General features: G+C 40.3%; 2 protein-coding genes across 2 annotated transcripts in view; one reads left to right on the top strand and one right to left on the bottom strand.

The window, feature by feature from the left end:
- The first annotated feature begins 140 nt into the window (after window positions 1–140).
- LOC118271157 (N-alpha-acetyltransferase 15, NatA auxiliary subunit) overlaps window positions 141–23,542 on the top strand; it is a 95,410-nt gene continuing 72,008 nt past the window's right edge. Inside the window, exons 1-10 of the mRNA XM_050696089.1 lie at window positions 141–323; window positions 600–684; window positions 1,069–1,331; window positions 2,441–2,748; window positions 3,113–3,247; window positions 4,722–4,862; window positions 5,085–5,352; window positions 5,768–5,924; window positions 6,392–6,516; window positions 7,031–7,244. Of these exons, the coding sequence (XP_050552046.1) occupies window positions 267–323; window positions 600–684; window positions 1,069–1,331; window positions 2,441–2,748; window positions 3,113–3,247; window positions 4,722–4,862; window positions 5,085–5,352; window positions 5,768–5,924; window positions 6,392–6,516; window positions 7,031–7,244 (1,753 nt within the window). The 5' untranslated portion in view covers window positions 141–266. The remainder of the gene's footprint in view (window positions 324–599; window positions 685–1,068; window positions 1,332–2,440; window positions 2,749–3,112; window positions 3,248–4,721; window positions 4,863–5,084; window positions 5,353–5,767; window positions 5,925–6,391; window positions 6,517–7,030; window positions 7,245–23,542) is intronic.
- LOC118271156 (uncharacterized) lies at window positions 8,951–22,979 on the bottom strand. Its single transcript, XM_035587100.2, has 2 exons — window positions 22,704–22,979; window positions 8,951–12,749 (listed from the first exon to the last, which is right to left on the bottom strand). The coding sequence occupies exon 2, from the start codon at window positions 12,747–12,749 to the stop codon at window positions 9,432–9,434; it is 3,318 nt and encodes a 1,105-aa protein (XP_035442993.2). The 5' UTR covers window positions 22,704–22,979; the 3' UTR covers window positions 8,951–9,431.

Here is a 23,542-nt window from a genome sequence, read left to right as displayed (position 1 = left end):
TGCCAATATTATTCATAACATGATTCTTGACTTTATTTTTCATATTGTTAAGGAATTAGTCGTAATTTTCTACTCTATTATTGCATTCTACTGTTAAAACTTTTTAATGTTATCTGTGCACTGGCAATTTGGTCACGTGACCTGCTCTTGTTGCCCATAGACAGCAATCCTTCATCGACTTCTTTGGTTTATAGCCACGAGGTTTTTAGAATTATTTCAATTTATTAGTGAAATAATAAAAAGATACTTCATTTTATTCGAACAAAATGCCGCCTAGTAACCCTTTGCCACCCAAAGAAAATGCACTTTTCAAAAGAATTTTGGTAAGTTAGATTGTAAACACAATTCGGTTTGGTGGTGCTTGTCATTCTAAGCGATTATCTTCAATTTATAAAATAATGCAAATCATATTCCATGCCTTTTTATAGGTTTTCTTGAGCCTCAATCTTCTGCAAAATGATTTACAGCAATAATATTATTCTGTGTAATTTATTTACATTAATATATCAATGTATAAAATGTACTAGGCTAGGACCCTTTTGAGTGCATCTAATAATAGAGGTTAAACACTTAATGATAAGTTCATTAATATCTTTCAGCGCTGCTACGAACACAAACAATATAAAAATGGCTTGAAATTTGCCAAGCAGATATTGTCTAACCCTAAATTCGCAGAGCATGGAGGTAAGTTTTCATACCTATAGAATATCATAATAATAGATTGACAAAATAATAAATCTTGGATTACAAACTTAATATAATAAATATGTAAATGTATAAACTGGTAATTGAATGGTGTGTTTATTGAGAAATGTTATTGAAAAAAGCAGCATTATCTTTGACAATTTTCAGCCACATCCTCTTTGATGAAGTATTGAATTTGTGGTATTGTTTTCAAAACATAAGCCTGCAACTGTTTACTCTTTCTGTATTTGTGACCAATTTTACATAACTGACTGTGTCCATACATATACATTCTCAAAATATTATGAAATCAATGTGTATCCTATAAAAAATAAATTATCTAAACTGCACAGAGTTCTCATACAATGACTTTATATTTTTCAGAAACACTGGCTATGAAAGGCCTGACTCTTAATTGCCTGGGTCGCAAAGAAGAAGCTTATGAGTATGTTCGCCGAGGACTCCGCAATGACCTTAAGTCTCCTGTGTGCTGGCATGTGTACGGTCTGCTCCAGCGTTCTGATAAGAAGTACGATGAGGCAATCAAATGTTACCGAAATGCTCTCAAGTGGGAGAAGGAGAACATTCAGATTCTCCGTGATTTGTCGTTGTTACAAATTCAAATGCGTGACTTGGAAGGGTACAAAGTGAGTGTTGTTTATATACTGTGTAATTTTAGAGTGGGATCTTGGGCCTATCACATGACTACTATGTTTATTGATAATTGAAAAAAGTGAATGGATGATATGCCTACCTAGTTAAAGTTTTGAATACTGAGGATTTATAAAAAGATCTGTGATAACTGGTACAGTTGTACATTGCTTTTATAGTTACATTATTAGTTTTGATCAGGAGTAATGTCAAGCTCGGAAGAAACTGAAATTTTATAATGTTTTGCCAGACTCAGAATCCTCATCCTATGCTCAGCCAGTGCTCTTGCGACAAAGCCAGCTTTATGACTAGTACCTATAACTATAATTACACAATTTTCTTTTCTGATATCATCATTAGCAGTCATTATTTTGTCATTTGGATTTTGTCTGTTTACATTTGGCTCTCTTAACAGTAAACTATAAATTATTTGTTTATAAATAACAGTATTCTTACTACTGAATTGATTCTGTCTGTATGTTTAATTTTGTTAAATGATTGTGGAAATTAATGTTGTAAGGATATTGCCTTTGTATAAATGAGGAACTACACAATTTTTTGTCCTGAAAACAAAGCATACTTGCTTAAATTACAGCCATGTCTCAGCCAGCTGGCATTATTGGGATTTGTGTGTTGGGCAAAGTCTTATTGGTTTCATTGATATACCCTTTAAGTTCTCGGTAATAAAGAGCTTTGCAGTTGAGCTTAATGTATTAGAAAAGGCCTCCTTAATAAAATTAAATAAGGACTATACTAATCTCTTTGGGCAGTCAGCACAAGTAAAACATGGACTTAATGCATAGAAAATCTCTGATTGTCAGTTTTGTTAATGGGAGTGTCAATGAGTTTTGTAATTAACCTTTAAAAACCAAGCATCAATTTTATTTTATACCTATTGCCTCCATGGTTGGCTTAGCAACTGAACAGGTCTATAGTTTCATGCATAGTGTATTTGAATTTGGTATATGTAAATGCACTTACAATATAGTGTAAAATCCCAACATAGACCTAGATTTTTTGTCCAAACTTGATTTGAGTTTCATAGCCCAAATAAAGATATTTGCCTTTAGAAACATTCCACTGATTTCCATCTTTAATTTTTCAGGATACTCGTTACCAGTTGTTTATGCTCAGACCTACACAGAGAGCGTCCTGGATTGGTTTTGCGATGAGCTACCATCTACTTGGTGACTATGAGATGGCAATCAGCATCCTGGATGCTTTCCGTACAAATCAGATGAAGGGAACTGATGATTATGAGCATTCAGAGCTGTTGTTGTACCAGAATATGGTGCTCGCAGAGTCTGGACAGTACGAGAGGGCTTTGCAGCATTTACAAAAGTTCTCATCGCAAATCCTGGACAAATTGTCTATTAAGGAGACCTCTGGCGAATATTATTTGAAGTTGAAGAGGTTTGTGGCTATATTTCATTTCTTTTTACAAAGTACTTCCCAAAAATATTTTGTATATCACAGGCGATCTCGAGTTCATCCAAGATATTAGAATCATAATGTGTTGTTTTTATTACGACAGTTGCGTATTTTTTGTGACTGGTCTGTAATATGTCTGTTCTCGACCGATGCGTGTCATTTGATGCGCTAAGTTTAGTGTGTACTGCTGTGGTCGGAATTTCTTCTCTTTGCATGACAATAATATTTTTATATTAGTTTCCAATACATTGATAGGATTATATATCGAACTTAACACTATCCTATTCCAATTAATTGAGCATTTCTTGAGTTTAATAGTAATTGATTTTTACTTCTCTATTTTCAGATTTAAGGAAGCAGAATCTGTTTATGAAGACTTATTGAAGAGAAACCCTGAGAATGTGATGTATTATGCAAAGTTAATAGAAGCTAAACAACTTGTTGATCCTGATGAGAAAGTGGCCTTCTTTGAAGTTTATAAGTGAGTTTCGTTCTTTATTTCATCTTTGTCACCATCAATTGGATCTGGAATACTACCACCACTGAGGTTATTTCACAGGCTTTCTGGTTATGAAGGATTTATCCATAATCCCCATGATGTGATCTTCCCTAACATTGGAAAATAGGCTTTTTCAACCAGGCAAGGTGATTGTACCTTTATTTTTATAATGGGATTATAATCTCCTGGGCCTTCAAAAGTTGCCTAGTTTTTTTGGGGATAGATAAAAGACTAGGAAGTGTTGGATTTTTACCTCACTAAAACCACCCGATGGCCACCCTCAGCACCTAGGTGATCATACCTGGCGGCTAGCTCAGTCCTATCGGTGCTAATTTGCGTGCAAACTTCACTTGCGCGAAGTAAAATTCATTGCATCATCTAAGTGCCTAGTGCCAGTTTTTTCACCTCTATCGCATTATCCGACACGCATTGAACAGGCGTGGCGATCAATGCTCAAACCTTCTTCATGCGAGAAGAGGCTATGGTCAGCAGTGGCCACTAATAGATAGGCTGTTTATAACCGCATTATCGTTAACCATGATTCTTGTTTATAGAACAATCTGTACACTTTTTTATGTAGTAACAGGCGTAAATAATGGCAATACAACACCCCGATATTATCCATTTACAAGGCGTATTATGTATGAGCATTATCTGTGACGCGTATATACTACATTATGCATTAATACATTAGACGGCCTACTTACATAATGTGCGTCTGATCGATAATCATACTGCTAATAGACTTAATGAAACTGTTTTGTGTATATGTTTAGTGTTTTATCGAATATAGTACAAGGCTTAGTTCTATTAGGCTTATTTCAAGTGTGGGAGAGCCATGCTTCGGCACGAATGGGCCGGCTCGACCGGAGTGATACCACGGCCTCACAGAAAACCGACGTGAAACAACGCTTGCGTTGTGTTTCGTTGTGTGAGTGAGGTTACCGGAGGCCCAATTCCCCCTTCCCAATCTTCCCCATTCCCGATTCCCGAACAACAACCCTTAAATTCCTAACTCCCAAAAAGCCGGCAACGCACTTGTAACGCCTCTGGTGTTTCAAGTGTCCATGGGCGGCGGCGATTGCTTACCATCAGGTAATACGTCTGCTCGATTACCGGCGTGTTACAAAAAAAAAAAAAAAAATCTCTTATTCTTATGGCCAATGGCCATATGTATTTCGAGGGACTGTTTATAATTATTGTTGGTTATAGCACCTACTTAGGTTGAACGTAAGATTATAATAAAAAAGAAACGAAGGGTTTGTAATGATATTTGGAGATAAATATAATTATGTTCAAATCAATCCATAGCAGATCTACGATGGTATCTTTAAGTTTATTGCATTACATATTTATTTCTTGAGAGATGTTTTTTAAAGATCTAGAAGGAAATCAACGGAATATAATATTCTTTAATGAAATAATTTATTACAAATATCATTATTAACGTTTTCAGGAAAGAATTCCCCAGAGCGATAGCGCCGCGCCGGCTACAGCTGACGGAGGCGCTTGCGCAGCCTGTGTTCGAGAAACTAGTTGATGAGTACCTTAGGCACGGATTACATAAAGGAATACCCCCGCTATTTGTTGATCTCAGGTACGTTCATTATTTTAAAATTAGTGTTCAGAATATATACAATGTTCGTTTTCTAAAGAAACCTACTTGGTGACTTTACTCTAAAAATTTTTCGACAAAAGTTTTGCTGGGTTATTTCTATGAAGATTTTCTGATTGCATCATTTCACCTTCTAGGACATTTGACAAAAAATCATTGCTAATAGAAATGGAATATTCTAAAAAAATCTTCCAATAATTACAGGTCGTTATACGCAGTTCAGGACAAAGCAGAAACAATAGAGAAATTAATTCTCCAATATTTGGAGAATCTTGCGAAAAATGGCACGTTTGGTCCGGACCCTAGCGAAGTGAAGCAGCCTGCGAGTGCGTTGCTATGGGCGTACTATTACGCCGCGCAACACTTCGATTACAAGAAGGACACGGACAGGGCACTACAGTACATCGATGCAGCCATTGACCACACACCCACCCTCATAGAATTATTTATAGTTAAAGGAAGAATTTATAAGGTTAGTACCTATACCTAATCTACTACATTTTCGTGTACAGAAAATCTTGGTCTTGGAAGGAATTCTAGATTTTTCCCTGTAATAAAAATTATATGCTTAAGAAGTTCGAAGCTTGTTCCGGCTTCGGACTGTTAATAGTCCATAATTTGTGCGAGGAAATTATTTATTTAACAATAACCACACCAACCGCACGGGTGACTGCGGTTGGTGTGGTTACATATTCAATTAACATAACCAACAAAATAATGTTTTACCTATGTACACATTAAATACGTTTTTTTAAGTTTTCGAGGATGCTCAACTAGTTTCAATTCGTATCGGGGTTCATACTGATTACGTGTCTGAGTTACGTGTCAATGTCGCATAAGTTTATCTTAATTTATCACTACTATAAATGTCTTAATGTATGTTCCAGCACGCCGGCGACCCGGTGTCTGCGTACCAGTGGCTGGAGGAGGCGCAGGCCATGGACACGGCGGACCGGTACGTGAACAGCAAGTGCGCGCGGTACATGCTGCGCGCCGGACATGTCAAGCGGGCTGAGGACATGTGCGCCAAGTTCACTAGAGAAGGTAATGCTCCTTAACTACCAAACACAATTTCTTTTTTATTTGAATCCGAAGTTCTGGAAATTAGCGCGTAGAAACAAACAATTTTCATCAGAAACTCTTCAACTTAATAATATTATTATAGTATAGTCTAATTACTCCCGCACGTTTTTATCCACAGCTCCTACTGGTCATAGCTTTTCTCCATAAATAGACTATCTAACACAAACATTCAATTCGAACTAGTAGTTTCGGAGATTAACACATTTAAACAAACAAACTTAAAAATATTCAACTTCACTTAAAAATAGCAAACTATAGCTTCACTAGAGGACTGACCGACAGACAGACAGACAATTGTATTTATATTGTAATATTTGCTTTGACGTTCAAAAGTGCCTTCCCGGTCTATTTGAAATAAATAATTTTGACTTTGAGTATAGATAAAATAACAAAATAAAAGTAATAAAATATTTAATTAATGTTTGCAGGAGTCCCAGCAACAGAGAACCTGAACGAGATGCAGTGCATGTGGTTCCAGACGGAGGCTGCGGCCGCGTACAAACGCCTGCAGCAGTGGGGGGAGGCGCTCAAGAAGGCGCACGAAGTCGATAGGGTATTGTTACCTTTATTATTATTATTTTCTTTTTGGTTAATCATAGGTGAAATAGTGCTAAGTATTGATGCAAGACGTCGCCAGCATCATTTGGGTAAAAGGCCTTTATGCGGGCAACGCACTTTTAACTGCTTTCTCTGGCGCACTGCTAAGTCCTGCCACTGGTAAAGCATTAGGCGATTCACCAATTCGTTTGGGTTTAATCCACTATTAAAAAAATATGTCTATGAATTTTGTTCGGTTATTCAGAGTGTTAGATATTTAAAAAATCTCAAACCATGTCTAATTGAATATAGTATATCATCCTTAGCTTATCCACCCATTAGCAACACACTTATAATTCCTTTGGTGCTGCCATGCTCACAGGCAGTGTCGGTTGCTTACCATCAGGTAATCCGTCTGCTATTTTGCCATTCCTTGCCATAATAAAATTAAATACTACCCTAAATTTAGTATCTTTACAACTCAAAAACTAAAATTCAGTATTAACCAACACACTTAATTACTGTTCCAGCATTTCTCTGAAATAATGGAGGACCAGTTCGACTTCCACTCGTACTGCATGCGCAAGATGACGCTGCGCTCGTACGTGGGTCTGCTGCGCCTGGAGGACGTGCTGCGAGCCCACCCGTTCTACTTCCGCGCCGCCAAGGTCGCCGTGGACGTCTACCTCAGGCTCGACCAGCATCCCCTGCAGGACGCGCCGCAGACTGCTGAGCCGGATACAGGTATGTGGCCTTTAAGACATTTATAATATCCTTTAGGGAACTGAGAGTAATGTTTTCTTAAAAAAGGAGGATACTCCGACCAGACGAGGTGATCGTGCCTGGTGGGTTCTCTGCCCAACTGTTGTTCGTTTGGATTTTTCTATCCATGTTTATTCACATTTAAACTTGATATGTGCGATGTAGGTTTATGTTGTCATTTGTTGATTTTGATCGACGAGCTTTTATGTGCGACTTCTGTCATCTGTCGCCGGCAACTTAGCCCCCACCACGAAATATTTATATATTACCACCACGTTATATATGGGTGTCATATTAAAACCCATAACTAATATGTAGGTATGTTGTAAAAAGGCCTATTGATACTTGCATTCCTACTCATACATTGTCATATCTTTCTTGTATTCTGGAATGGAGAGACAAAACATCAATTCTCACAATTCTTGAAAAACCTCTTTCATTTCATCTACATTCATTAATCTCTTCATAGTTGGTCATTGTAATATGTTTTTTTAATATTGTAAATATCGTGAGAATTAGGTATAATTTAAGGCTTACTTACGTAATTGACGAGGTAACTCGACTAGTTTCGAGTCACGCCAAGGGCTCATAGTAAGAGCAACATTACGTGACAAACGACACGACAAACATCGTGTAGCTCATCTATATGCATTTTTTATATTTGTATAATAACTACGTGAGACATACCAAATTAAATAAAAACAACGGTTTACTCACGTACATTAATGGAGAAAAGCTCTACTAGTTTTCGACACAGAGGGACTTTTCATCGTGTGTGCGCAGACGCGGCGACGTCGCGCAGCCTACTGCATTTTTAATTGTAAAATAATATTTTTACTAGCGTACTGACTATGGCTTTAGTAGAGTAATGTAGATTTGTAGATTTCATGTTTATTCATATGATGCATTTCATCCCAATAGCTATTTCTGAACACTAATTATGTTATATCGGGGCTTGAACACGATATGTTGTCATGATCAGTAGTGTTTGTGGCCATTAGAGCTACGAAATGTTTGATTATGTGAGTGCTACGAAACTTGTCGATGTCGCGAAAATTATGTTTATTTATTTAACATTACATTATAAAGTAATAGTTACATTATTCATCATTTGTATTTACATAATTTATAACTCAATGTGGAAATTTTAGATGTTGACCCGGTGCGTGAACCTGGTGGGGTCGTTATCTTATGAGTCAAGTATATGATATTTTTTTGCAAAGACTATCATCAGAAATGTCATTAGTAGAAAAAACTAAATCTTATTGACATGGATAAAATACAGAATATTAAATTCGGAAATCGATTAACCTAATAGTTGCATATGCCTACACTTTAAATTAATTTACCTGCACTGACTTTCAGTTGCGTCTATTCTATAATAAATAATTAATACTATAAAGCTTAATAGCGCAGAGAAAGTGACAAGTGACCTTGTAAAGTGGTCAGGTCAAGTTGTGAATGTTTTTGTGATACACATTGACATTACTCGGTAACTGGGTAATTGTTCTAACGTGGCCACCGCGCGTCCCTGACTCACTTACTGACAATCATTCAATCATAACAATACCTTACTTTTGTAACCGATCTCTACTTTTATGTCATCCAACTATTTTATTTGTTTATCAATGAATTCCACTTCCAAGTATTATGTTAAACTTCACAGGGGAAACGAAACAAAAACACGATTTAAAATAACATTTTGTATTATTTTATTTCAAATTCTTTGTTTAAAAAATTACAATACAAAATCACATTGATTCTTCGTCAACTCTTTAAATAACAATTTATACAAATAACAATTGCTGCCATTATTACATGTAATAACAATGCCACAATCATCGACACACATATCACATCATTCCTTATAGTTCGTTGAATACTGACATAAATAAATTAACTATCATTATGCATGCACCACAGTCTCTTAGAAAATAATTTAATAAATAACGTATCAAAAGTATAGCGTCCATGTTTCACAATATCGCTGCTGAGAACAGATCTCACATAAAGCTTATGTTTAACTCGCTGTTTAAATATTATGGCAACGCGGGCCATCCCGCTAGAGTCTCGTATCTTACACTACTTAGGACACTTTAACATCACATTTGCGCTTTTATTTACACGGCACGTCTCGCGACGCTGACAGTTCAGACTAGAGCTTTGGTTTCACCGGCCGTAGCCCGGCGCGCGGTACCGGTCCCGCGCGGCCTGCGCCGCCTGCGGCGTCAGGAAGTAGACGTGCGCGCCCTCGCCCGGCAGCCGGTACGACACGAACGAGCCGGGCCGGCCCTCGCCCGCCGCGTTCACGGGCCCGATCCACTCGGCGTCGGGGTTCGCCGCCGGCAGCGGCCGCTTGTAGTTGACGGCCGTGTCGCCCGCCAGCGACGGCCTGTTCAAGTCGTACTGCTCGCCCGTGAACTGGGGCCGCTGCACCTGCGCCGGCGCTCTGTACTGCTGTGCTGTCCTGTAGCCGGGGTTGGCGATGGGAATGAACTCGCTGTCTGGATTTATCGTTGGATGTGGGAAACGATCATTGACTAACGTGTCGTCTGCCAGTGAGGGTGGCTTCTGCTGCACTAGATCAGCGTTCACCTGTGGGACTGGTTCACTCTCTGGATTGACTGTGGGTCTCGGCAATCGGTAGTTGACGAGAGTATCTCTGTCCAAAGACGGCGGGTTAGGGCTCTGGTTTTCTACTAACTCGTACGCATACTGCAGGTTTATATTGTTATTGATCGGTGTCCTGACCGTGTCGAGCGGAGCTGTCACCGCTAATCCGTTCACATCGTGTGTGTTGTCTTCCAGTTTCTTGCCGAAGACATCGAACGAGTTCTTTGTTATATCATCGAAGTAAGTCTCGTCCTGTTTCGTGTAATACCCTTGATTAACCGGGTTTGGCGTAGTGCTTGGATACCTAGTTACATGCCGAACATGCGCGGGCTGATCGCCTTGTATCTGAGCTTGGTTACGGTTTTTCTTATCTTTCGAGAAAGAAGCGTCTTCGTAGTCATCATCTTGTGTTTTTGTGGTGGGATAGTATCGGCTAGAGGTGGGCGATTCTGTCGTCACTTGCACGTTTTCCACCAAGTATTGTTGGTACCCAGGTGATACTGACGGCGTAATGGCGTTGAAATCGTTGGCTAGATTAAAAGGTTTACTGTAGCTGACCATAGGCCTGAATGGTTCAGGATCCAATTTAGGCGCTCGGAAGGGCAGTTGTTCAGGCCTGGGTTGGGATTGGTAGCTGAACTGATACACTGGCCTTCCTGTAATAGCTTTAGGCTTGTGTGTGTGCGGCCTGTGAGAGTGTGCTTTGGGTCTCTTCGTTGTGAACAAATCAATAGTTTGTTGTATGTCAGCGATCTGTTGATAGAACGCGTCAGGCCTCTGTTTCTGCTGCTGCACGAAGACAGGCTGTGGTCTCGGTTTCTGTATGCTGAAATATTCCTGTGTAAGAGTGCGTGGTCCGTGCTTCTGTGGCCATAGGAACAATGCGTCAGCTTGGTCAATAGCTCCGTAAGAAATATCCACTGCTGGGTTGAAGCCAGTCTGTGTGTTGACATTCTGCTGTTGAGGGTAAGGAGTTGGGTTGACTGGTACAGTTTTGTAGTAATTTCTGCCGTCGAAATATGTGGCTGGCGAAGGCGTCGTTTTTGGCTGTTCATCGTAGAAGTAAAACGAGGCGAACGCATTTTCGTTTGGTTTCCTGTTGTTGTAGACAGGTTGCAGTTTAGTAGTGGGCACATTGTTTTGCACATTCGAGTAATGAGCTCTCAGTGGTATTTGTGTAGAAGATATCTCGTTTGTAGTCACCGCTGGTGTTCTCTGTGGCACGTCGTATAGAATGTACGGTTTCTCTGATGTCGTCGGCACTTTGTTGTCGTAAACAGGCTCTGGATAGTCGTAAATAACAGACACAGAAAGTGGTTTCGATGTAACCTTGGTTCGTGTTTTATAAATAGGTTTCTCGGTTTTCGTCCTCGTTGTGTGTTCCTCTGGCAAGTTTTGTATTCTCACAGGATGTCTCGACGGTATACGCTGTGGTTTCCTCGTCTTCACAGTAGTGATTATATCGACTGGTGGAGTCGTTATTGTTGATGGTATTTCAGTTGTCCTTGGCACCTCGGTTGTTGTGGTAGGTCGCGTCTTGTACTTGGTACGTTGCACTGTGTGCGTGGTAGGCGGCCTCGTAGTAGTCTTTGTCCTTGTGTATGTGTTCACTGTAGTTGGTCTAGCAGTGGTAGTCTTAACAGCCTCTGTTGTGGTTTCCTCCAATGGAGCAAAGAAGTCCGGTGGAGGTGGCAATACTATTCCAGGTACTAGTGGGCCAGCAGGCACTTTATTGTTGTAGTCAGCGCGGTAGGAAAAATTGTAGGGCGGCGGATAATAAATCGAAGGGTCGTCTTCGTCGTATAGGTCTGTTTGGTTGCTCGGTGGTGGTAGAAACACTGCGCCCGGTGGAAAGCCTTCTGGAAAAGAGCCATTTATGGACGGGGGGAAGGGGAATGCTCCTTCGCTCGCATTCCCGGGTAGGAATGGGAACGGAGGACCTGGCTGCGGCGCTCCCCCGGTAGTAGTGTTTCCCTGATAATCACTCGCGGGGTAGGGCGCTCCCGATGGAAATAGGAATGGCGGAGGAGGAAGAGGGCCTTCGCCTTCTCCTGTAAAGAAGGAAGGGAAAAGGGACGCAGGGACACTGCCGTTTGGCGTGAGGAAAACGAGCGGTCCGTTGTCGGAGAGTCGTACCGGAAAGGGCGGTGGTACTTTGGGTTTCTGCGGTAACTTTACTTGCCTGTTAGGCGCTTGGTAATCGTCGATCGGTGGCCATGGTCTACCTTCAGTCTCTTTAGTTCTCTCAGGGAATGCTCCTCCTTTTATTACAAGTAAATGATCCTCAGCGAGCCAAATTTCGTCTTTCTTAAGTCCACCGAGACTTTGCAGGTTATCTTTTGTTCTAGTCTCTGCGTTAGGTTCGTAACTGACGATTCCTGGCCGCTTGGGATTCTTAGAGAAGATTTCATTTTGTATTAGACCATATTTTCCTTCGGCCACCTGATCAGCCAACGTCTTTTTGTCTTCATCGACCTCTTTAGTCTTCGGTGCGTCTTTTCCTTCACCGGCGCTGGACATGAGCATGCCATCATCCCATATGCCTTGATTCCATCCCACGTTGCCGCCTGACTGGTCTGGCGCGGTCACGCTCGCGAATTTACCGCTACTAGTCTTCTCATTATAAGTTAATGAATTTTTAGCGGCCCCATATTCTTTTTCTGGTTTAATCTTGAGATGACCGCCAACTAGTCGTTTTATCGTTCGCTGTGATTCTGCGTGTTGGTTGTCGTGTGCGGGTAGTGCACCGAGACTGCGCTGATCGCGCACAAACGAGTCAGGCGGCAGCACGTACGTGGGCACGAGCACGCTGCCGTGCGTCGAGCAAGCCCATGCCAGCGCCAGCAACAGCGCTATGGCCGCCCCTCTCACCATCTGAAAGTTTGGAAAACATCACTTCTTAGTTATATTGCACATAGATAAACACTATCACACAACACGTTAATCCATAAACTTATCTAAGTCGGGCTTTCTTTGTTAATCGCGTAGTAAACTACGTAGTCGTTCATGAGCGCGCAAAGTGAAAGGACCGAAGGAGACAAAAGCGGTGGCCAGTGGCGGTGTTTGGGGCACTGGCGAGCCACGCGCCACCACCCGCCTTTTATTAACGTTTTGTAGAGCGACCACCTCCGACCCAGCTGGCATTGAGAATCAAGCGTTTAATTGGAAATTGAATGGCGAATTAACGCCCGCCGCGCGACAGGAAGGCCGCGAGGCCTAAATACGAAAAAACACAAAGTGTCGTGCTTAATTTGATAGTATCTGCGTATTGTAAGTAGATATCAGGCCGAGGCTTCATTGTTCTACAGAATCTGTGTAACTACACCGGAGAAATGTTCATTAGCCTAGTTTGTAACCACTAACGACATAGAAATCTTCGAGAGTTTTGAAACAATGATCGGATAAGTTTTTCAATTTCAATCGGCACGAGCGCCACAGCGTAATCTTCTCGCCGCAGTCACGAAATTATATTCGTACCAACAATTTTATCATTTGTAATGGCGTTTATTGAAAACAATGAAGATGCGGTCGCGGTGGCTGAAAGGTTACTAACTATTACAACTTATTCCATTTCAAAACAATTATGAGCCAATTGGGATAAAATGGTTGCGTTAGCTTAAACTATACCGATTGGAATAATGGCAGAACTAGATATGGAAGTATTAGGGCAGTGAAGGCAAAGTCGCCCGTGGTGTCCGGCGGGCGTGGCCGGGCTCCGTGAAAGGCACGGTCACCCGACTCGATTTCGCCTTCGATAAAACACGAGCCCAACTTGCTTTGTAATTGTGCTAAACTATGCACCGAACCTGTACTAGATCATAGAGCGCAGAGGGCGGGCACCGCGCGTCGTGCACTTACGCCTTGCAATGTTGCGCTCCATCGACGTTTTAATTGGTTTCGATTGTTCCACCGCTGTCGGGAACCAATGATATTACTACAATAGGTCACTGGATCTGGATATTGCTTACTTAAAATATACTTAGACTTAATGAAACTTTCGGTTTGCGTTTAGTTTATATTTAAGATTAAAGATAGATTATCCTCGAGAAAGAGGGAAACGACACTGGTCATTAAGCACATGATTCATGAATAACCTTGATTCGGTTTATGACCATTTGGTACGTTTAACCGGTGTCGCGCGGAGTCTGGTTGAGCAATAGTTGCCGTAACAGTCACCGGTTCTTTCCTTTCTGAAATCTGTAAGTTGTAACATAACAAATCGTCGATAGAAGTTTGTGCACGTAGCAACAGACAGGTGAGCTATAAAGTTCACAGCGCATACTCCGACTTGACATTTGGCCGCGACTGCTGAGGCTCATCGCGGTTGCATCCTTTCGTTTGCGATACCCAGTTTGCCTTCATAAAAATTGTGTCGCGATTGTTTAAGCCCTGCGTTCTAACGAGACCGTGTGCATTGTTGTCGTAATTATTTAAAATGAACGATGGAGACTAAGACAAGCGCGTGGCCTTGCTCTGCAAGGTGCCCGATTTTTTTTTGCGGTCAGTACAAAACGTGAAGTGATTAACCAACGACTCGGCTGGGAGTGTCACGGTGGCCGGTGCTTTCAACAATGCCGCCAACCTTGCCGGTGTGCTTCGTCGGAATGAACGCGGCACGACAATTGTTTTATAGGGTTTTTCGTATGTGAATAAAAAAAGCTTTCTTCACGTTCTAGTTTCACGATGACAGAGCAGCGTTGGGAAATTCTCTCGGCTGATGTATTGTTGACGATTTGTATTCAGAGCTCGGCCCGTGCGCGGCGCTAACTTTCCATCAGCCTTTGTTTGTATTGACGCCACTTTAACCGGCAGGATCCCTGCAACGTTTCACTCGACTCCTAAACACTTTCCTCTATGACAAGCAAATAACTTAATTGTGCGTGTAACATGCAGTGTTTTTGTTATGCGATTGTCAGATTATTCCCAACAAGTCTGGGAGTGCGTACGAAGGCTGTTATTACGTAATTACTAAGATAAGTCCCATTCAAATTAACGTGTATACGTTTGTAGTGGCAGGTAATTGCATGCATTGATCTCCTTGAGTTTGCGGAACGACGGAAAGCCGACCGGGCGGCGTTTATTTATTACAAACTATAACCGCCTATTTGCGACATAACTGTTTGTTGACCACTCCTTAATGTCCGGCACGCGTGTGTCGAACAAATTGCGCAATGTATAATAATAATGATTGCGATCAGCAATCAATAAAACGTTGTTACATGTATGCTACGGTGGTGGCTGCTCTGGTTTGTCACGAGATTGCGAAACTGTATCGAATCGTAGTCGTCTGCGCCGTAGCCCTCCACCGCGCACCGTCGCGAATCACTTCACGTGCTTGTATTTATTAAGATTAAGCCGAAAGTACCAAACATCGCGTGCGTGATTACAGATTCAACGATTCTGTAGTGTTGTGATACCTAAGTCATAGCAAGTTAAAGTTAAATCAAAACTACGATTATAATTTAATAAGCTATAAATACTTAATTTACCGAATAACTAAGTAGCTAGTAGAAGCCTTAGATATTCGAGTTGCGCAAATTTCCATTTTAATGTGCAAACAAAATATCAAGGAGCATTAAAATAAATTATATAAATACTTTGTCAATTTCGGTTTGTGGCAACCTTAACTGATGCGCAAGCGCAACATGGCGCGTGCCGTTTGATTGATCAACCGGCTCATTACAATTCTTTATATTTAGATCTCAACTAACTAAGCTCTTAAATTACCTTGCTTTGTTCCACACGAAATTAATGATAATCCATTGTTCAGATATAAAACAGAGTCGACTTGCGAAATTAATATAAATGATATGCACTTAATTAGACGATATTAATGCCTTTAAGTAGTTCATGTGGCATCATTAGAGTTTTGTTTTGTATACAGCACAACATATAACATATCAAGTTGAATAATGATAAAACTATTGTATAGAACATAGTCTTTCCCGTTCTATGTAGTTTATAAAACATTATAGCGAACACAAAGGAATTCAGCATATCAATCTGTGTAATATAAACACTATTGAGTTCTATTCCTTTAATGTCAGAAGTTAGATTCTAGTATGCAACGCACGAAGCATGAGAAATGTTAATAGTGTCACGGGCGAGTATAGCTTATAGTAATTATAGTGGACAAGTCGCTCGGTCAAGGCGGAGCCATCTTGCAACCTGTTTAATCAAATGCACCATCTTGGATTGTGTTATGTCATCTAAATACCTCGTGCTTATTTGCTCCGTAACGTTTGCCAATAGAAGGCTGTGGAACAGAATAGAACGATACAAAAATACGTTACGAAAAATTGTCGCAATGGTTATGTTGACAGGGAATTAAAAACTAGTACCTACATGTTTGTTGTACAAAAAATTTGTAACGTCAAAATTCCAGACAACCTTGTCTAAGTTTACTGAATCGAAAAAATTGGTGCAAATATCAGCAACTTTTCGACCGACAGCCTCTGTTTACGTCATCATAAGATTTCCTGTTTTATTCGTGTCAATTATGTAGCTCATTCTCAAATTAATTATTGGGTACCCAGCTAATGTCTCACGAATTCTGTTTATTGGACTATGTTACTCTTAGAGGTACCTTATTATGATCAAAACCTCACAATTAAAAGACCTTGCATTTTAATGTGGGAATTCTTTTATGCATTCCTCCACTTGTTAGCTCCAATTTAGATTATCTTACGCGAATTTAGAAACGTATTGCTGTAATAAAATGTTTACTTTGAACAAAATATCTCCGAGGGAGATTGCACAATGTCCAAGCTCCTTGCTGCGTGGGCTCTATGACGGCTCAGTGTTAACTATGTGCTTACTTAGTCATTTAAATGAACAATTGTTCCATTTTTAATTGTCTATTCTCAACATTAAGTAAACATACACCTGATATTGTATTGTTTACCTACATCTGCATGATTCAAAACCGTTGTCATACATATTTGTCTCGACCATTGATTTCGTAAGGTCACAATTTTATGAAAAATCGATTCCCAAGATCGTGACCAGTTGCGGTCGTGGTGTGCGCACGCGCCGTCTCGGGGCCATAGAGTGAAATACGAGGGGGCGTTTTTATATTCGCGGAATGGGGGATAAGGAGTGGAAATAAAAAAACCAAATTATTTTTCCTTTTCAATATATTCACCTGCAAGACGAATACATGTTTCAGATCTTTCAATTGATTTATTAATACCATCATAAAAAAAGATTTCTTATTGTCTATAAAATACGCCGAAACTGCCTCCTTGACTTCATCATCGGTGGTAAATTTTTTACCCCGTAGCTCTTTTTTCATTTTTAGAAACGGTTAATAATCACTCGGGGTCAGGTCTAGGCTGTAGGGTGGGTGTTCTAAAATATCGAAGCCCACCTTATGCAGGGCAGCCATCGCAACGCGGCTCTTGTGAACGGGCGCGTTGTCGTGCAAAAGCAACACACCTTTCGTCAATTTTCCCCGTCTTTTCTCCTTAATGGCTTCTTGAAGTCGCTTTAATAGTGAAGCGTAGTAATTGCCGGTTATAAAAACACCTTTATCTTTATAGTCGATTAATAATATTCCTTCCGAGTCGCAAAAGACCGTTGCAATGATTTTCCCAGCTGACTGTGACACCTTAAACTTCTTAGGGGGTGCTGCGCCCTTTTTATGCCACTGCATGGAATCTTGTTTCGACTCAGATTCATAATGATGAACCCAAGTTTCGTCTCCAGTAACAATTCGACTCAATACATCATCCTTGTCTTCATTACAGAGGTTCAAAAATGCACGTGAACACTCTACGCGCTGTTGTTTTTGGGGCGGCGTGAGCATTCTCGGCACCCATCTTGCACTGACCTTAGTCATGCCAAGATGATCATGAAGAATTTAAAAAATGGTTGTATTGGATACTCTAACAATTTCTGCGAGTTGTTTCTTCTTTAGTCGAGCATCTTCCAGTACATTTTTTTCAACTTTTTGGATAAGTTCTGGCGTGGTCACCTCGATACTCCTGCCCGGCCTCGGGTCGTCTTCAATGGATTCCCTTCCTTGTTTAAATAAATTGTGCCACTTGTACACCATGGTTTTTACTTGACAAGAGTCACCGTAAACCAATGACATCTCATTCATTATGGTCGCAACTGTTTTTCCTTGCTTGGTAAGGAACTTTATAACGGCACGATATTAGATTTTTTCCATATTTCACTTTTCACTCCCGATTTTGTTGCTTGATTGACGATAACTCAAAGACTAATTGTCTAATTGCAATGAAATCTCGTATTTATACTAATTATGAGTCACTGAACACGTTACGACCTAATGAGCGTAATCCTCCCCCACAACCCTCTCATTCCGCGAACTTAAAAACGCACCCTCGTATGTATTTGAAACTATTTCTACTAAGCGTACTGCCATAGTGTGCCTATTGTTGGCGGATTTGTGATTTATGCACATAGCTCGCTCTCAAGGTTGATCGCTTTGCTCTATATTGTTTGGCTGTGACCAACATAACATACCTACAACTTCTCAAACCGCCTGTTAAAATAACTATAATAATATGCAGCGAAAACTAATTCCAAAATTACGGACGTAAATGAGTCAAGTCAGTAGTGACCTCAGAGTTGCAAAAATCTAAAAACAAGTCTTAAGATTGAAGTTGGTCCCTAAAACTGGATTCTTTAAGTGCACTGTACCAACAACACACTAAGTAATGGTACACATTTTATTATAATTCTGTGCCCTGTACAAGATTTCCAGATAAAGTACATTTTATGCATACAATGTTAATCCCACCCTTGAGAATAAGAAATAACCTTCACACCGATTAAGTGATCGAAGCTTCCGCATAGCCTGGCCAAGTAAGTTCACCGCGGTCAGTCCATACGGCCAAAGATGTCGCGGTACGTCTATATTTATTGTCCAACCGCGACTATCTCAAATAGTCCTTGAGATGAAGGAAGTCGATTTAGCTAAATCATGATCCATATTATTATTAAAACATTTCATATTATTAAAAATTGTCTTCAGTTTCCAACGTCGGTTTTCAAACGCAGCACGTGATACGATTTACTATTCTCAACCGCTTTCCTTTCTTTGTTTTAAAAACTTTCTTGTTCATTGTTTCGTAATTGGCGAGTGGACCTACCCGATGACTGTTCGTATGTAATCTTCAACGTAATCCTAGTTATTCGTTCACATGTCATCAGTAATTGCTATTACCGCATCCCGCATTACTTTCCAGTTTTGTTTTTAAAAATAATGACAATGCAAGTACGTGGCTTGTTAACATTTTGAACTCGTTTATCTGTATTTTTATATCTCTAACGATGCCTTTACTTCTTGTTACAGGTAAGAATTCAAATGTAACAACGCTCGTGTTATCTCGGTAAGCAACGTTGTGTAGTAAGTGAGATCGGATCGGCTAGCGGCTGTGGGGGCGGTTCTCCTATTGCGCTCCTACTACCGGTGTAGTAAACATCAATTAACTGATTTCAGATAGATAATCGACGTTATTAGTTAGATTCCTTTATTGTTTAATATGAGTTATCTCTTGTGCAATAAGTTTCAAAATTTTTCCGCTGTTTTGTGTTACCTTTTGGTGGTTTTCGGAGCGTGGCGGATAATAGGCAACCTTAGATTGCGCCCGAGTCCTTCGCTTCGAGTCGTGCGAGGAAAAGCTGCATATTTTAATAGCGAATTTCATAATAGGTTCTGCAACGGCGGTGATCGCTTTAGCGGTCCGCATCTATCGGATTATCGGAGTCGGTGATTACCTCGAAGGTGATTCTTCGCTTAATTTCCACGTTACGTGACAAAGGTTCTATAACAGCGGCTTATATTCGCCACGGTTATTAGTGATGCTGGTGCTGATGATGCTGACGATGCGCGGGCGCAACTAATTGCTGAGAGCGGCGTCTATTGTTTAACATGTCGCACTAGACACATTCAGAGTTGCTACATACAAAACAATTTGTCATTGTACATTGTTCTCGACTCTCTAAGTTTTCGTAGACCTTGCTCGCAAGCGAGATACTTGTCGACCGGTTTCTTACAAGTGTTGCCCCTTTTTTGCTGCAGTGTTATCGTGGACTTTTCATCGTTTGGAGCCGGATGCGAGAATTTTTTGTTGACGATCATAAGAGCTCATGACGCAATCTAATGTTTATAGTTATCGTCATTTAAACCAATTTAAATCCTCCGGAAAATTTGTATATTGCGTTTTCACAAGTTCTACTCATATTTGTCACGTAGGCTTTACATTAAATTCCGCAATAGCTTTTTTGCATAGAGAAATTTTCAATGCTGACTAGACAAAGACATCAATTGGAGCGAAGCAATTTCCTAATGATATTATGGGCTTTTTAATAGAAATCTTATAGAGAATGAAGAATAGTGTTTTATAGTAAAACACGTTGTATTAATGTTTCGCTTTCGAATAATTTGCAATAAAACTTAGAAAGTTAGAATTATCTGTAAGAACTTGAATGCCATGCCTTTGAAAAGTTATTTCAGTTTTGTTTTCACTTTGAACGTTTAGCAAACTGTAATATGAATATTTTGCAAGCTTTTATAACTTATTGTATTATATTAGTATTGTGCAAAACTTCGAGGAATTGATAGACAGAAATAAACTCAAGGTAGATTGCTGTGTATGGAATGCCGGGATCGAATAAGGTGAGCAGGCTTCGTGACGATGTGTCATCTTAACGCAATAGGACCTTTATGCACTGTAAATTGCATAAATTGCAGCGCCACCTTCACATTGGCATGTACGACGTTTGACCCTTGAGGTACTCCCTTCGAACATTCTTTATGACTCCCCTTCCCTTACAACTCTATACAAAATTACCCGGCAACTTTACAAACCGGTATCGTATTCAACGCGACTGAATATTTCTAAACTTATGATCATATCTGCGTCAGCATTCCAAGTAAATACCATTTTAATTGATAAATCGCGTAATCCATGTAACGATTTAAATGAAACGCGTTATACAAATGAAGCTGATTTGAATTTGTACCGGTTGGTTTGCTATACTATCGGTGTGCTCACATGCCAAACTAATACAATATAGGTACCCTGGTGTATCAGTTACACTTACTTTCTAAAGCAGATGGTGTTAGATCTAACAAGTTTCTTAACATACTTTTTCTCACCTAGTAAACCTGTACCTAAGTGGTTACTCCGGAAATCTAAACACTCTGCCCCAATAAGATATCAATCTCCATGTTATTATTTTACGGACTCACGGATATTAGTGTTTACATCCGCGTTTTAATTGTTATTTGTTTCGCGTTCACACGGTTTATCCGGATCGCTGATTATGCGCACATTTATTTTTGATTCAAGTCGATCGCGTCCAATTTCAAAGTCCGTATGTTTTGTGACGAATGTTGTTATTTCCGCAGTTTTGGAATCATTAGCGGTCTTATTAGCATATAGCCAAATTTTTGTCCGAACAAGCAATATTTGTTTATGTGGAACGTCCCTAAAGATTTATTGTAGTTTGCTACCATTTAGTTATGTCATATTAAGTCCATGTCCGACTTTCGTAGCTTCGCGCCGCTTTCGTCCACATTTACTGTACATCTACTTACGATCGGAAGACAACTATTTGTATGTCTGTTGTGATATAACGGATCGTCAACACGAACACTGAGTTTACATCTGTATCTGTCTATCAAACCGGTAAAATTGGAGTCTGGCATTTCAAGCGTAATAAGGAAGCCAATTGGAAACTAGTAGTTTAAATTAGGGTTTTTTAACGATTTCAAAAATAATGATCAAGTTCGATGCAAAACGAATAAAATATTCGGCTCATTAAATTCTGTTTCTTTTTACCGCGCCAAAAATGTTTCTTTGAAAACCAATTAGGAACCGATCCGTACGTGATATAACGTAATACAACAACATCGACCGTTTTAGAGGTTTATTCAACGGTAGGTATATAAAATAGTCACGTAATGACGTTGACGAATTGTTGATTATAAATTTTGCACGCGTACGAATGTAGGTCCGGCTGGGAGTTCCGTTAACTACCATCATACTGTGGACATTACAATAATCATTGATCGATCACGTAAACACGACCGAACATTTTATTATGCTGTGCTTTGTGTCCTCGGAATTACCCGAATACCGAATATTCTTCGCTCATTATACCGCCTTAGACTATGACTAATACCTCCTTAAGCTCGCGTTGATGCAATTCAATTAAGCAAAGATGATTGTATTTCTTATGCATCGACATTAAGTTACCAAGCAATAATCACTGCATCTCTGTTTCACTTACGTGTTAGAACTTTGAGCATTTAATATTATTTTAATTTCATTCATATTTTTTAAGAAACCTTTTTCGATTTATGTCTCCGCCGCGTGGGTTTGTGTTTTGATACTGTGGGTGTTTGCGTGGAACTCCGATGCCCGCAAAAGCTACACAATAACAACTGGCTTTATATTGACGGCACCAGTAGGCGAACTAGAAGCGAATATTGAATTCGGTCACGACAGGACAACATTTTGAGATTATTAAGCAACACTACTCAAACAAAACATTGAAACACTTTTGTTTAAATGTTCTCACAAGTGTATGTAGTGGCGTCATTGGGTTTTATGTCGAAGGCTGGTCGCTGTGAAACTTTGACTTTAATATTTGTGTCGTGATACCGGCTGCATTGTTTCTGGAGTCGCGCTTATTGTTGCTGCGCCGGCACACCGTCTAGCCCGTGAGATCTGGGTCGGGGACCTGACTGGATGCATGCGATTGTCGTATGTACGCTCACTAGCTTGCTATCAATCGCGCCTAACTTATAAACTTTATTACTATAACGATTGTAAACAAACACAATCTTACGTTTTCTGTCAAACGGTTGAGGCTGCGGCAGTACACACTGTTCTTCGTCTTCAGACGCACATCACACGACGCCGCTGTAAAGTCACTTCACTCTAGTTCTAAATATTTGTCACTGGTGTTCAGTCACTGCACATACTGGGGGTGTAGTGTCACTGTTGTCGCTTAGCGGTGGAATGTCGGTTGTGTTGTGTCCCGAGGGTCACCGCGCCGGTCAGTGGTGGGGTGCACGTGTGTTCGGCAGGTCGCGCAGCGCATGAGTGGCCGCGGTGGTAGGGGGCGCCGGTGTAAATACGCCGCCGTAGCGCGTGCGCACCGCCTACGCACACAGCCAAGCCGGCGACACACACTGTCGCGTGTCACGGTGTAGCGACACCACTGTGACGTGAGCCCGCGCTGTGATGCGGCTCATCTCACATCTAATGACACAGCTATTGATATGTAATTGATGGGAGAACCCTAAACCTTCGTGTGCATACGGATGTAAATAAATTACGTTACGCACCTGATCCAAGCCAGCTCTGATGTAACGAGTTGTTTTGTTTATGCATTAGTATCCTAATGATTGGATTATTACTTACATGAAGACTTGAATGTGAAGGGCTAACTGGCTGCCGTGGTAGATTCATTTATGATGTATGCAAAATAAGCGTCATTAATGATTACCATTACGTTGAGATAAATATGCATTGATAGCATTTTAATCATAATATTATTTGTGACGACTCCAAATGATAATTGCAGAATCTGTTGCATTGTTAAGTTATAACTTAAGAATTTTATCTATGGAGATAAAATGTGAGAATTTATTTGTAGTTGATTTCATATCGGGCTAAGGATGT

Source organism: Spodoptera frugiperda, chromosome 9, assembly GCF_023101765.2.
Source record: "Spodoptera frugiperda isolate SF20-4 chromosome 9, AGI-APGP_CSIRO_Sfru_2.0, whole genome shotgun sequence".
Lineage (NCBI taxonomy): Eukaryota > Metazoa > Arthropoda > Insecta > Lepidoptera > Noctuidae > Spodoptera > Spodoptera frugiperda.
Note: the sequence above shows the minus strand (reverse complement) of the source record. Positions and strands in the feature narration are given on the sequence as shown.